Source organism: Grampus griseus, assembly GCF_964374135.1.
Source record: "Grampus griseus genome assembly, chromosome: 15".
Classification (NCBI taxonomy): domain Eukaryota; kingdom Metazoa; phylum Chordata; class Mammalia; order Artiodactyla; family Delphinidae; genus Grampus; species Grampus griseus.
In genome coordinates, this window is record NC_139009.1 from 39,200,278 (window position 1) to 39,216,172 (window position 15,895).

Here is a 15,895-nt window from a genome sequence, read left to right on the forward strand (position 1 = left end):
TTAGTACCTGTTCATGTGTCCATGAGCAGTACAAATGTTGCTTCATATTTTTTAAATGTATCTTTTCATGCTGTAGTATATACTGCAATTTGCTTTTTACATTTAACAGTGTTTTGTCATGTTGATATATACAGATATATGCAGATATATACAGATCTAGGTTATGAGTTTTAAACTGCTGTGTTGTAATTTATGGCAAACATATATTCTGAATTTATTTATTCATTCCTCTATGAACATTTCAATGTTGCAATAAATGCAATGCTTAGAATAGCTAACATATAATACGTCCTCAAAACATATTTAATGAATGAAGTGGCATAAAATGTTTCAGGCAGACTATTTTTTGCTTCAATCGTCCAGTTATTTGTCCTTAACGTCCACTCTCTCTGCCTGCGCGGCAGGGGTCATTCCCTGAAATTTCCTAAAGGTTTGTTTCCCAGTCCACTGAGAAAAGGCTCTGATGTAGTCCCCGTATGGTGGCAGGGGTGGGCGAATGGAGTGGGTAGAGAATGGACACAAAGACATCTCAGTGTCAAAATATAAGACAATGGAGGTTTGTCTGGTCTGGAGCAGGGGAGGGTGGCAGCAGCGAGCGTTATAAATTTGGGGGAGGTCTGAGAGTTTACAATGCAGGGCATGTCCGGAGCTACCATATCCGGAAAACGAGGTAGCGGAATATAGAGGTCTTTCTCTCAGTGCACCTTCTGAAAGACATAACCATCAAACGCCAGACGGTTGCCATGGGAACCAGCGGGGGAGGGCGGTGTGTCCGGCCAGAATTCTTGATGCGCTTAAAATGTTTCTTCTTCCGGTCCTCGGTTCTTCACAACCACCGCCCCTCTCCACCGTCCCCCGCCCATTCTGTGGACTCTCATTCTCTTCCCCTTTCCATTCTCTTCTTCCCTGTTCTAGGCCGCCATCTTGGACCATGCGTCAAGATGGCGCCCCCCAGTCCCAGAGGCAGAGCCCAGGAGCGCCGGGGAGCCTGCGCGCGCACGTGCTCGGGCGCGGAAGGGTGGGGGCCGTGATGTCAAGACGTTGCCCCGCCCCCGGTGGTCGCTCCGCCCCCGGCCCCACTCCGCCTTCTCACCGGGCGAACCCGGAAGTGGAGGAGGAGGTGCGGCGGTGGTGGCAGAGCGGGCAGGCTCTGGCGGAACCGTACCAGGCAGCGTGTCTGGGGTTGGGGGCGAGGGGGCGGGGCTGAGCGGCCTGGGCATCCTGGCCTGGACGGGGCGGGGGAGGCCATGGCCTCGGCAGAGTTGCAGGGGAAATACCAGAAGCTGGCTCAGGAGTATTCGAAGGTACCCGTCGTATGCGGGGAGTAGGGGGTCCCCGGCCCTGCGGCCTCGGGTTGCCTAGGCAGCGACTTGTCGGGACACAGGGGGACGGCGGAGGGGGGAACGTGAGCGTGCCCCTTCTCTCTTCTCCGCCTCTTCTGTCCACCATTACCGTGCCTTCACCTGCAGCTCTCAGGAGATGGGGCCGGGCGGTGTCTGGGTCCGTGTGCGTTTCTGCGGGAAGGAGCAGGAGTTTGATTCTTCCTTCTCACTGAACTAGCGGGCTTGGACTGGGATGTCAGAAATCCTGGTTTCCGCCTCTGGTGCTGGTCGGGAGGGGACGGGGAAAGGTGAGGACCATCCCGCTACGGCTGCTTCCTCAATTTTCCCAGCCCAGCAATGGGAAGGATCAAGTTTTCTCCTTTCCCACAGGGATGATATGAGGATAAAGAGATTTATCTGCCCCCAGTCAAGTCAGGAGTGTAAATAGAGTCATGCGTGTAAACTGCTTCACCAGAGATGGATGGTTATGAATGGGTTCAGTGCTTTGGCAAGATGTTGTCTGAAAATGAGTTTGAAAGCTTGAGTGCTAGGGCTGTGTCCTTTTATCTCTCTGTTTCTTGGATCACCTGGACTGGGGAAGAGCACCCAGCAGGTGCTCAATACATGTTGAATTAAGCAAAGTAGGGACCTGTCCCTTTGTTGTATTTATGGCATCAGTATTTTAAACGATGGAACCCTTTTCTCGGAGAAGGGTGGTGCTGCTTTAATGGGTAGGGTGGTTCTGCCTCAAGAATATTCTAATGAAGTACTGAAAGCAGAATCTTACATTTTTGGAAGTTGATTCATTAGTCATTAAACTTCGTTTTCAATGATCTTGGTATTCATGGGAGCAACTGGAAGACTTAGTCCCTTTTTTACAATTTGGAGAAACTGAGACACATTTTTAAATTTCATGTAACAAATATGCAGCAGGGCAAAATGAAATATTCTTTGAAAAATAAAACCTGTGCCTAAACATACACACGTAAGTCTTGTGACCGTCAAATGGGAGCCTTTTGGGATGCTACACTTATTCCATGGGTGCTACCATTGGCAAAACTTCTTGTGTTTCCATTTGAGTTTGCCTTAAGGGCCTGTGGCATGATGTTAGTGGTGGCAAGTTTTTATCCTTTGAAGGAATATTTTTTTGTTTGAAAGGGCCGGAACTTATTTGGAACAAATCCATGTGATGAAGTGTGGTGGGTGGAGGATGACAGTACTCAAACTTGGCTCTACTATTTTTGGGTGAAAATGTTTCATGAGTATAAAGTAAGGGGACTGATTTTCTCTTCTGGAGAGTAAACAAGCTCACAAGGCAATTCCAAATGGCAGAAGAGTTTCCAGAAATATTTTGCACAGTGGTTGCATTGCTGAAATAATTGTATAGCCTCCCAGAAGTAATAAAAACTTTGAAAGATTTTATTATTTTGGATTTGTAAGCTCTTTTGTTCAGCAGACAATTAGTGCCACCTGTGAACAATCTGCCGGGCCCTGTTGAGTGAGGCAGAGTTCCACCTTAAGGAGAACCCTTTAATAGAATGTTCAACTGTTGTACATAATTATGATACAGGATGACAAGTGTTAGCTCAGTGGGAGCACAGAAGAAATGGCGGGTAAGGGTAGAAGTTACTTAGACTGGGGAGTAGGGAATAGGGAGGAAGGGATGGATGGTAGTACTCCAGGCAAAGGAGACAGTCTCTGTTTGCTGACATGAAGGCACGTTCAGATACACGACAGAGAGTGGTGAAATATGGTTGGAGGGATAATTTGGACCCGATCATGAAGGGTTGTGGTTGTCAAAAAGTTTGAACTTTGGGTAATGGAGAGACGTTAAAGGTTTTCGAACAGGAGAGTGACATTGCTTTTAGAAAGAAAACTGGTAGCTGTGTGGAGGATGGACTGAAATGGGGAAAGATTGGTGAAAAGAAGACTAGACTATAGGCTCTTTGAATAATTTTGGGGAGTGTAACGTAGGATTAAATAAAGTTTTGTGGCTGTTGAGATGGAGAGGGGGGCTTAGATTTAGGAATTATGGTTAAAAAATATGGTTTAGTTTACCTCTTTTTTGTGTGCCTGCTTTACACATAGCAGCAACCTTATGAAGGATATAAAGGTGTCAAGGTAGTCATCCTTGTGTCTCATTCATTCTGTGGGACGTGATGAGTGAGGGAAGACTGAGAGTTGACCCTGAAGGTGACCCATGGACTGCTCTGAGGGAACACCACTGCCACTGGCAGAGGAAGGTGGGCAGAAAGGTGAGCCAGTTTGGAGCGAAGTTTAGGTGCAATCATAGTATTTATGATTGGAAGGTACATTGAAGCTATATTATTCACATACTAGCTTGAGATGATGTTGGGGTAATTGCTGAAAATTTCTAGTGGAGAGGGACTGGCTGAAAGTCAGGACAAAGGCCAAAGCTTTTGTAATAATTCCCATAAAGACAATAGTTCCTATAAAGACAATAGTTGAACTTTGAGAGTTAATCACTTTAGGTAGATTCTTTGGGGAACACCTGTGGGAAGGATGTGACAGTAGGAGGAAATGCTGAGGAGACTATAGGAGGTCTGCCAGACTTCAGGTTATCTCCCATATTGGGCCAGACCATTTTTCATCCTTTTAATTGCAGTGTGATGGAAATTTCAGAATGTGAGAACACGGATTGGTCAAAAGATTTCATGAGCTTTTTACTGCCTGTCAGTTCTAGTGCCAAGCAATTTCTAGATAAGATCTATGCAATCAATACCTTCAGCCCTGTGCCTGTGGAAGGGGGTATTCTACCTTTTTGATAGCCTCCCCGGTGCAGAAATTGTGGGCTGATGTTGAAATCCAGTTACATCTTTCTTTTTCCTTATTTAGGATACAAAGAAAAAAGATTTCCTTTTAGTATGTAGAAGGAGGCCTGCAAATCAAGAGAGCAGCAAGCATGATCCCTAAACCAAGGACATTTGCAGAATCTTCTCATTCTTATTTAATGCAGATCTTGGCCTGTGTTCCGGGAAGGGGCCCATTTCTTCCTTTGTAACTTCTATCATCTTTTTTCCCCCTGAGAAGGAAAAAAGCAGTATGAGGAGCTCCCATTAAAGAGGCTGAGAGTTTCGTTAGATAAAAGATGAACCATGGAGGCCGAAGCAGGTGAGAATTTCTGAGGTGGACAGGTTGCTGAAACAGTGCTATGGAAAGGTCAGTAAAAGTGGAGATTAAGACCCTCTGGTTTGGGCAATTAGGCGATCACTGGAGGCTTTAAACATTTCTGGTTTAACAGAGTTTGGGGGAGGCGAATGGTATGTAGAAGCTGGTTTTCAGAGATTTATGAAGTTAATAGGTAATAGAGGCTGCCCCTTTGAGACGTGAGGGAAAGTTAATCAAGCCCTCATTTTTCAAAGACTATTTCTTACTTGGTGTTTCTTCCACGGCCTGCTCTGCTTCTGATGCTCTGGTATATCTGGAGATGAAGCTGAGAGCATGCAGTCCTGGCTCATTTGATTTCAGCCTGCTTTCTCTGAATGGGCTTCTGCACTCTTGCCTGGCACCATGTTAATGTGTAGGCAAGTTTGAAGTTCTGATCTTTCCAGTGTTTGTGTTACTCTGGGTTCTCAAAGTGTAGACCCTGGATCAGCGTCATCAGTGGCTGGGAATGGGTTAGAAATACAAATTCTTAGGTCTACCCAGGACTTACTGAATCTGAAACTGGTGGTCAGACCCAGCAGTCTGTGTTGTAACAAACCTCTCCAGTCGTTTGGATGCATACCAGAATCATTGCTCAGGAAATGGTATCAGTATAGTAGCTTTTGCTCAGATGATCTTTTTAAAGCTCTTTTCAAGGCAATAAAAGCCAATGGGGGGACTTCCCTGATGGTCCAGTGAGTAAGACTCCACGCTCCCAATGCAGGTGGCCCGGGTTCGATCCCTGGCCAGGGAACTAGATCCCACATGCTGCAACTAAAGATCCCGAGTGCCGCAAGGAAGATACTGCACGCGGCAACGAAGATCCCATGTGCCACAACTAAGACCTGGCACAGCCAAGTAAATAAATAAATAGTAAAAAAAAAAAAACCCTACAGTAATCAAAACAACGTGATACTGGCAAAAAAAAAAAGCCAATGGGAAAGGTAAACATCCATTATTTCTCTAACAGTTGACTTTGCAATTGATGCTTCTTTAATTACAAAGGAGATTGCCTTTTGAAACGCTTTAGACTTACACTCTTAGAGATGCTCATTTTGGGAAAGGATCAGTCTCAATTTGGTGTGTTTGCGTTCCAGATAGCAGGGCTTGACTGAACCTGATTGATCGCCCTCTCTTGTAAGAGAAAGACTCTGGGGCTGGATTGGATTAAAATGGAGTATCAGCTTTTTTCTTCCCTGATGTGTAGGGTTCACTACTAAAGGTGGATTGGAAAACGGTCTGTGTTCAGTGCTATCCAATGGAACTTTCAGGAGAATGAGAACGTTCTGCATATTTGCTGTCCAGTAGGGTGACCACTAGCATGTGGGGCTATTGAGTACTTGAGATGTGGTTAGCTGAGCTGAGGAAATGAATTTTGCATTTTATTTACATAATTTAAGTTTAAATAGGCACATGTGGCTATGGCTACCCTGTTGAGCTGTGCTAGCTTAGCCCCTAGATCATCACAAATGTAAGTGTCTATGTGACTCGCCTGAAGACCTGTTAAACTGCAGATCCTTTCTCAGGAGGTCTGGGGTGGGGCCTGAGATTCTGCTCCTAGGTGATGCTGCTGCAGCTGTCTGCAGACCATACTTTGAATAGCAAGGCTTTAGAAAGACAAGGGGTGTCCTACTCCCCGTGTTCAATTCAGCTGAATTTCCAACCAGTCCCTGGTGAGGCAGCTAGATTACAGGATTGGGAGTGGGGGTTTCATCCTAATGAATTTCCTCGCATGAGAGCAGGAGCTAGAGAAAGGGTCTCGTTTGAGGGCAGCTCTGAAAAAAGGTTTTCTTCCCAACTCAGTGACAAAATGACCCCAGCCATTAGTACATAGTATGTAGCCTTCAGTTACTTTATCCTTTTCCACAGTGAGGAGCAAGTTAGTAGGCAGAGAGAGAGACTAAGTGGTATTCCAGCACTGTAGAATACCTAAAATGTTAGAACTGGGAGTGTTTTTAAGGATCGTCCAGGCCAGAGATGCTGAAGCTGTGGTTTGCAGATGACTCAGGTGTGCTGAAATCAGGGTTTTGGTGAGGCTTAGGGATGGGCTTCAGGTTATCTGTTGCATACATTACTTTGTAATGGAGAAAAGCTATACATCTAAAGATTTGTTTTATAGGGTCATAAAACGTGTATAAATGTCAGAATGTCCACTGTATGGAAACAGTTATGTAAGAGTGATTCTAACACAGAAGATTCTAGCTATCTCTTATAGTTGTTTAATGTGTTGCATTTAAACACCTTTTATTTACAGCACTTAATTTGATTAATTAACTAAAAATTTATTGAGTGCCTTCTCTATCCATAGCATTGATCTTTCATTGTACGCAGGAGATACAAGGAAGTATACTGTAGTCTCTATTGTGAAGGACAGTTTAATTGGCAGATGGGACTTGAGTATAGAAATCATACATAAATTAGTAAACATAAAATGTACTGCTTTAAAAAGTAAAATTAAAACTGAACAGTTTAAGTTTAAATAGGAGATGTCTTGTTACTAGCAAGTGCCCAGGGAACTGAGGGCAAGGTCACTGTGGACCATAGGGGCACTATAGAGAATGGTTAGGGAAAATTTATGGAAGAAGTAGGACCAGAGTAGGAAGTAGGCTCTAGAAGAACAGTTGGAGTTTGGTTGGTAAAAATGAGAAAAGGCTGTGTTTTCAGAGTAAAGGTAAAGCTAATCAAAAGATTACAACACAATGAAAAATGAGGTTTGAAAAGGACTAAGGGTTTCTGAGTTGGGATTCAGAGGACCATTTCTCTACTGAATGGAACAAAAGTGCATGGCACAGCTACTAGAAATAGGCTATGTCACCTTCTGGAGAATTTTTCTGTCCTTCTGGAGAATTTTTCTGTCCTAGTGGAGACTTCAGGCAGTTGTTTCTCAGTTACATCCACATCCACTGGAGTCTCCACACAAGTCTCCTAGAGGCATTAGTGACCATTGGTAACTTTCTGAAACAAACACTGCATTTGCCTCCCACTGTGGTGAATGCTGGTGAGGAGAAAGATAAGATTCTAAAAGACCAGACTGGTCACAGCAGTATCCGCATTTGACAAGATGCTGGTCAGTAATGCCGAGATGTGGCAGTAGTGATGCTGAAATGCAGGAAGACGCCAAATGCCAAGTGCAGGTAACAAGGCAGTGGAGTAGGCCAAGTTTATCCTTTTCTACCTACCAAACAATAGAAAGGGATTTTCGATAATTACTTCTAAAAGCTGCATTTTCTGTTGAATGTTTCCATTGAAACTGTGTTTGAATTGTTACCAATTTAGCAAACAATATTTTCCAAAGGAAAATCGAAATCATTTTTCATTATAATCAGATTAAGTTCCAAACAGCAGTAATTTGGAAACTTTAATTTTGCTTTTATGACACAGTAGGCTGTTCAGTTTGCTTTATGTAGCTTATAAGTGTGCCTTAAAAATTAAAGGTGAGGTTTTTTTTATTTGTTTGAAAACTGATGTAGTTCTGATCCTACAGAAAATTGTCAGTTCAGCAGATTTCAAGCTTCATCCCTAGTCCTTGAGGCAGTCATTAGGACCTTCTAAATACCACACAAAGAAGATCAGAGAGCAAAGTTAGAACAGGGGTATGAAATGAAACCTAAAGACTGAAGTAGTATCGCTGTCCTTTGGCTATATGGATTTGAAAGTATTTCTTGAATTCTCTTACCTAGGTAGCACATTATCCAAGATATGTTGATATTGCTTAAAAGGTAAAATACTACACAATGGAAGTCAACATTAAAGTGGGATTTATTTCTCTCTTCTGAACTTCTAGAGCAGAGTGTAAAGAGCCTAATAGCAAATATTTTAGGCTTGGGGCCATATGGTTTCTGTTGCATCTACTCATTTCTAATGTCATTGTCACACAAAAACAATCATAGATAATTCATAAATATTCAAATATTCCTACTCTTCTGGCATAGAAAAAAGTCATTTCTGTTCTCAGGAGACAGATGTGAGCTATGCAGAGCTAGAAGTAGATTTTTTTTTTAAGCTCATAGATGAAATTCTCCCATTCATTTAGTTTCTCAGAGAAGAACCTGGTCTATCATGGTCTCTGTACTGCGTCCTCAGAAAATTAGTCTGTAACCCTTTTGCTTCAGCTACACTGGGCTGGTATATTTATACTCACATGCTCTGTGTTGTGCTTGCTGATAACTACAGAAGGTTTATCTGTCAAAACCCTGCTGGTGGTGGTGATACAGATGTATACCTAAGTAGAAATTCATCAAGCTGTATGATTTCTGTTTTGTATATTTTATTTAAAATAAAGTTAGACCTCAATTAAAAAAAAAAAAAAACTGTGAAAGAAGCCCAAGTCCTACCCCTTCAAAGGCTTCTGTCACCTCTCCAGCCCACTACTTTTCTCATTTATATGTAGCTTTATAAAATAGTAGCCAATATTGTCTAATGACATTATGCCTGGAGTCAAAACTGCTGCTGTCTGAATCTCAGCATTGCCACTGAACTTCTCTGTACCTTGGTTTCATCTGTAAATGGCGATAATTATAGCACCTATTTCATAGGGTTGTGAGGATTAATGAGGTAGTGTATGTAAAGTATTTAGGACAGTGCTTGGTATGTAACGGAGCATTCAAATGCTAGCTGCTATTATTATCAATTTCTAAATTGAGCTTGCTTCTTAGTTGCTTTTGTACACTGCTTCCACTGATGCCTGATTAAAAGTCCTCCATTCCTGAGGCTATTGCGGGCAATGATATTTGCATGACTAATATTAGGCACAGTGTACTGCTGGGTATGTTGACGCCCTATATTTTGATTTTCTGTTGAATTCTTATTCCATAATCAGTCCAGTTGTGTGTACTTTACAGATGAATGGTGTGTCAGAGTTTCAAGGAAAATGACATACTCAGTACCCTATTATCTATTGTATTAGTTTTTATTTAGGGAGGTGATTGGTTTCATAGAAAGAACCATGTACGGGAAGTCGAGAGACCTGGATTTTAGTCTCAATTTTGCATTGATTAGTTTTATGTCATTGGGCAGCTCGGCCTCTGTGTCCTTATTTGTAAAATGGCAGACTGATGATCTCTACTATTCTCTTCCGGGCTAATATTCTTGTTCTCATATATATGTGAGCAGATAGTTACTCAGCGTACTGATTCCTGTAAAGTTATGGTAAGTGATTTCCTTGCTATAAGTGATTGCTTTATATTAAAAATTAATTATTACCTCCTCTGTTTTCAGCTTCGGGCTCAGAATCAGGTCTTGAAAAAAGGTGTCGTGGATGAACAAGCAAATTCTGCTGCTTTAAAGGTAGGCTACAGGGTACTTTGTGTTGTGAGGGTTAGGTTAGTGTTTGGTGAAGCTCACAGCAGGGAATTCAGCTCAGTTTTCTGGGTTAAATTCCCAACTCTGACAGTGACTCACTAGGAATAGGGGAGGGTAATAGGGTTTTTTTGTGTTTAACTTTCCTACTTGCTTAGGTATGAATGTGATGTGCTTTGACTTCCTTAGCTAGAAATTACAAAAATGTATTATTGGACTGTGTGTAATGCATTTCTCTCATACCTTGCTTCTCTCATAGCTAAATTCATCAGGATTAATGGGGCTTCTTATCTGGCTTCATCTGATAGCACTCTGTGGGTCTGTGTCATATTCATGTTTATATCCCAAGCATTCAGCCGATGGTTGTCCCCTACTAAATGGATTTGAAAATGTGAATCATTTAGTCCATCAATCTTGCTTTGAGGTCGAGCTGTTTAATAGTAATAACCTGTGTTAATGAGGACTGTTTGAGTGATACATCTTACCATCAGGACCTTTAACTGAGAGGAGAAATATGGTGGGAGTTGCAGGAATATGTTTCTACCTCATTTTAGTAGGCATATAATAAGTACTGCTTAGTGATATTTTTAATTGGAAAAATTAATTCGAGGATATGGATTCCTTCTTGGCCAAGCTTCAGTTAATACTGCCTACTTCATTCTTTCGCTCTCTCCCTTGCTTCCTCTTTAGAGAAAAGGGCTTAAGATTCCCTTTACTCTTCTCTCTTTCTGGAGTAGGCCCCAACCAGTGACATATCCTGAGAATTTCCACTCAGGTCTCCAAGACCCAGAGATACGTCCTTTCACGTGGCTGGTGTTGGATCCTCCACTAGAGAAATCTGTGTCTTGAGGGCGCTCCCTCCTCAGGTGCTGTTCCACAGACTCAGGGCTGAGATAGTTCAGAGCATCTTACCCATACTCCCAAAGCTCTCTGCGCCCAAGCTGAGACGATTAAAAATAAGCTTTAAAGTCAGGATATGTTAGCCAAGTTATTATTTTGCCTAGATCACTGAAGAAATGATTATTATCTCTCCTCATGATGTTTAAAACCTATTACTGGGGAAGGTATTTCCTAGCTCGTCTTAGTAGCCCACTCTGGTGTTTGACACCCTCCTGTTGCTGGTTGTGTTCAATTAACCCTGTGATAGTGGCCGTGGTGGCAATAGCAGGCTCTATTTATTGAGCACCCACTGTGTGTCAGGCATTACGCTAACACATTACATCCATTATCTCAGTTTTCACAACAGCTCTGTGAGGGCAGACGCCACTATTATCGTCCTCATTGCAGAAACTAGGGTTTACAGAGAGATTGGGATGGATGTCTTCTGAAATTACTGATTGGTTAATGGAGTTGGAACATTAGTCAACTAGTGATTAACTAATTATAAGGATGTAAAGAAATTACTTTATGTTTTACTATTCATCACAGTGGTCATTAGAATTATAGTGAGAATGACAGTTTGCCAGTTTGCTCAATGGGAATGTTAGGATGTCTCTGTTAGAGTAGGCATTTGATTATATTGGGTTTGTCTTTTCAATGAGTTGTTAGGTACAGTAAGCATTCATTGATTTGAATTTCTATAATTTGAAATATATAGTAATTTGGACATGGGCTGAGCCTAAGTTTACCATTGAACTTCAAGTAAAAATTAAGGACTTACTAAACAAACAACAGAAAAGGAAAATGTTTTTCTCTTTAATGAACACATATTCTATCCCTCTAGCTGTGCCCTCAACATGCAAATAATGTCAATAGATGGCAGACACCAGCCTCTGGTTTTTAGGTTGCTGTTTCAATATCCTTAAATCCCCTATTCATTAAAACTTGACCTCTTAGCTTTATAGTGGTTTTTCAATGAAAGTAATAAAAGCACAGATCTTTCAATATATGGTAGTATATGGCCATCTGTGTTTGATTACCAGTGAACACAAAGTTGTCAGAACGTTGTAAGGAAAATATAGTTAGAATAATTTTTTTTTTTTTTTTTGCCACGCCGCGTGGCATATGGGATCTTAATTCCGCAACCAGGGATTGAACCCATGCCCCCTGGAAGCACAGAGTCTTAACCACTGGACCGCCAGGGAAGCCCCAGAATAATATTTTTTTAAAAAAATAGAGTGAAACTAAATATTTCTCCTGTTTCCCATTTTCTTACCCTTACCATGGTATAAACAGTACAGAATGGTCAGTAGAAGATGTGTTGTTTAGATTTTGTTGCTATTTTCATTTTAAGACATCTGAAACTATTCTTGTGGTAGGATAATATTGATTTTTATCTTTGACAAATCAGAATAATTTAAAGTGTATTAAAAAGACTTCATTTTGACTGACTTAAATTCAAGGAGGATTTATAGGAAATAGTGAATACAAATATATTTCTTCCATTCTTGCTTACTAAAGGGCATCATCAGGAGTCTGAGGTTCTCTTTAAACTTTCAAGTTTATAAAATTGTAGCCTCAGACTTTGCGTCTCCTCACTGCCAGACACAAGTATAAGAACATTACATAACAACACATAGTTATGGATATTTTACTCTAAGTCGATGACTGTTACTTCAGTATATATACTCCTTTAGTTTTATTTTTAAATATGCTTGGTTTGGCCAGAAAATGATTTTGCCACAAAACAGACCTAAAAACATAGGAACTGTAATGATAAACATACAACTTGAATTCCTTAAAGCAAGAGGTTTTGATTATATTTTGGTGAAAGAAAAAAAATTTTTTTTCCATTATTTTTAAATGTTAAGGCCAAATTACAAGGAATGGTCTCTTTTCACTTTGATGTAGGAACAACTGAAAATGAAGGATCAATCACTGAGAAAACTACAGCAGGAAATGGATAGTTTGACATTCCGAAATCTGCAGCTTGCCAAGAGAGTAGAGCTACTTCAAGATGAGCTGGCTCTAAGTGAACCCCGAGGCAAGAAAAACAAGGTAGGTCAAGTAAAAGCAAGTTAGTGTGACCTTGTCATTAGGTACAGACATCTCCAGGCCATCCTGGTTTTAACAGAAGACCTCACCTCCAAATACTCTAAAGTTCCATTATTACACCTGGATATTGGGTTAAGAAAGCAGACATTTATTATTAATATATACCAGTATTAGAGGCATTTTCATATGGAAGTGAGTTTTCAAGAATTTATTAGGAGCCAACATGCACATAGTTGATTTAGTGACTGAGAAAAGTGAAGGGAGTATCTCATATTGGTTAAAATTATGGATATTTTTTAGTTATACTGAGTTGCCATTAACCCAAGGTAGGGCAGATAGAATGAGAAACATTGTCAAAGTGTAGCTGCTGTCTGTGAAAGTAGCAGTTGAAGTGCTCATACATTAGGCTTGTAAGTTTGTTGCAGATGTATTTTCTTCGGGTGTTTATTCTTAGGAGTTCAATTTGGTATTATTGTCCTGAGATGTAATTATGATTTTTTCCCTTCTGGTTTTATGTTGTGAGGTGAGATTCTGATTACTCTAAGATGGATGATCCAGTACTTTTGATCTTTCTGTGATTTAGAAGTTGCTTCTTTTTTAAGGGCAGGAGCTAGTGATTGAGTCTTTAAAAGTCTTGCATGTTTGTAGAACAGCACCCCGCAAATGTGTGGATTGAGGCAATAATAATAGAATGGTTGGAGGGAAGAAGGCCCGCAGTAACTCTGAAGCAGCGTGGTGTGGAGGGAAGAGTGCTGGCTTTGGAGTTGAGCCCAGGCTTGAATTCTTTGTCTGCCATTTATAGTTCTATGACTTTAGGCAAATTGTTTAGCCTTGCAACCTCAGTTGTGGGAAAGATACTCTCAGGTTTGTTGTCAGGATTAAATGGGATCATGTAAAAGTACCCAGGACTGTATTTGCCATATGATGGGCAGTTGACATAATTATGTGTTAGTACATTTCCATATGCATTTCCCCTACATGGAGGAATTCTCTAGAGTGGTAATTTTCAAATAAATGGGGAAGAGAGAGGGCAAAACAGCTATGTATTAGAATCACTTGGGAAACTGTCAAAATACACATGCTCTGGAAATTCTGAAAGACCCTTGGGGAAGGAATAGCCATCTGTATTTCAAACATGCTCCCCAGGTTAGTGAGATCCTCTCCCAGGGCTGTTTTAGCAGAGATTTGGGTATAATTACTTCTGAATTAATTTTTTTTTTTTAATTTTATTTATTTATTTATTTATTTTTGCGGTACGCGAGCCTCTCACTGTTGTGGTGTCTCCAGTTGCGGAGCACAGGCTCCGGACACGCAGGCTCAGCGGCCATGGCTCACGGGCCCAGCCGCTCCGCTGCATGTGGGATCTTCCCGGACCGGGGCACGAACCCGTGTCCCCTGCATCGGCAGGCGGACTCTCAACCACTGCGCCACCAGGGAAGCCCTGAATTAATTTTAATAAGAGCTTTCCACATTTGGAAGCACTAAGGACCCAGAATATGTCATTCAACAGTGTTCCTTGTGTGCACATACCTCTTGTGTTTGCATTTAATGTTTATTTGTTTGTCTGTTTGTTACATAGCTGCTCCATTTTCAAAGGGCTTTCTAATCACTGGTTCACATTGGATCAGTAAATGACTTCATTTTAAGTGAGGAGTGAAGCACAAGAAAGGCAGAGGAGGGTGGTGACTGATGTCTGAACAGTTCATTGTTAGGCTGCCCCTTGAATAGTCACACTTCTGTGTGTATTCCATGAAAACAGATGTTCATTATTGGCTCTTAAATAGTGCTGTTCTATGTAGAAAAAGTTAATATTGGTAAAAAGGCAAAAGGCAAGTATTTTTCATAATCTTTGAGCTTTTTCCTTCTGTTTATTTATAATAGCTTTATCTTATGTTTTTTAAATTAGAAATTTATGTGAACTTCTGTATAAATGTGTTTTTGTGAATGCTGTTAATTTCTTAAAGGAGTTTTAACAACTCAGACTCATGGAATTGGTAAAACTGTCATTTCCCAAACCAAAAGATCAATTGAAATGATATTTATTAGCATATTTGTATTGCTAGCTTTCTGGGTCTGCTCTGTCTTCCAAAAGAACTACTCCTGAATTCATCTGCAAAGAATAGTGAGCCTTATCTGTTATTTTCTCTCTTCTTTTTAAGCTTTCCTGCTCATTGCAATATTTGCAGTTCCAACTTGTGTCACATAGGAAAAGTTAAATGATGGACTGTATACCTTTTGCAGGATTGTTTGAGAATGGTGAACACGTAGAAGAGACAAGCTACTAAGGTGATAGAGAATCTGTGTACCTTAGGATGTTTCTCTAAAGGATGAAAGTTATGTGGACATAACTTATTCTTTCCATCAGAAAAGTGGAGAATCTTCTTCTCAGTTGAGTCAAGAGCAGAAGAGTGTCTTTGATGAAGACCTGCAAAAGAAGATAGAAGAGAATGAACGGTTGCACATACAAGTGAGAAAATCTTTCTGTTTTTCCATATGAATTTAAAAATGGGTTGTATGATCTGCAATGTGGAAAAACCAGTGCAAGATAGAGTGCTTTGTGTATGGGTGGGTGTTTTAATGTTTCCTGTGGTCCTTAGGTACATACGTCACTGTCATTCATTCATTTCTTAGATCTCATTCATGTTTTAATACGGATGTGTGCTTTGAATATACACTTGTTCAGAGTACAGCAGAATAACTTCATAAGTTAACAATAAAGAAGTATACTGGGCACTCTTCATTTTATATAGGAGGTGGTTGGATGGGGGCTTATCAATAAGTAGTGTTTGCTTTTTAATTTATGATAGCTTAGTTGGTTTTTATCTGTTTCCCTGTTAGTCTTTAAGGTCTCATTAGTGTATAGACCATGTCGGTTTTGTCTGCCCAGCCTCATGACAGGGCCTCACTCATGGCAGGCCCTCAAATATTTGTGGAATGTTGAGTAATCAGTGTCTGCTCCAAACCATTCAGCATATTTTAAGAGTCATAGGGTAGTGTATTCAACTATGCCTCCTGATTTTTTGTGTGAAATGGTGAGCATAGTCAAACAGTGGAAAATAAATATGCATTCTCAGTCTTTGAAAATGTTTACAAAATGAACTTTTGACTTCATGAATTTTCTGTTAAGTATTCATAATTCTTAATTACTACTGGCTTCTCATTAAGGAAAGGAGGCT

General features: G+C 40.8%; 1 protein-coding gene across 2 annotated transcripts in view; it reads left to right on the forward strand.

Moving 5' to 3' along the window:
- Positions 1–1,171: 1,171 nt before the first annotated feature.
- PPP1R21 (protein phosphatase 1 regulatory subunit 21) overlaps positions 1,172–15,895 on the forward strand; it is a gene marked incomplete at its 5' end in the record, with an annotated part of 56,678 nt that continues 41,954 nt past the window's right edge. The window contains 4 exons of one of the 2 annotated variants that reach the window (XM_082672446.1): positions 1,172–1,304; positions 9,705–9,773; positions 12,576–12,722; positions 15,085–15,186. In XM_082672446.1, the coding sequence (XP_082528572.1) occupies positions 1,248–1,304; positions 9,705–9,773; positions 12,576–12,722; positions 15,085–15,186 (375 nt within the window). Of the gene's footprint in view, positions 1,305–9,632; positions 9,774–12,575; positions 12,723–15,084; positions 15,187–15,895 lie in introns of those variants that run through there. The other variant, XM_082672447.1, reaches the window with a different exon arrangement.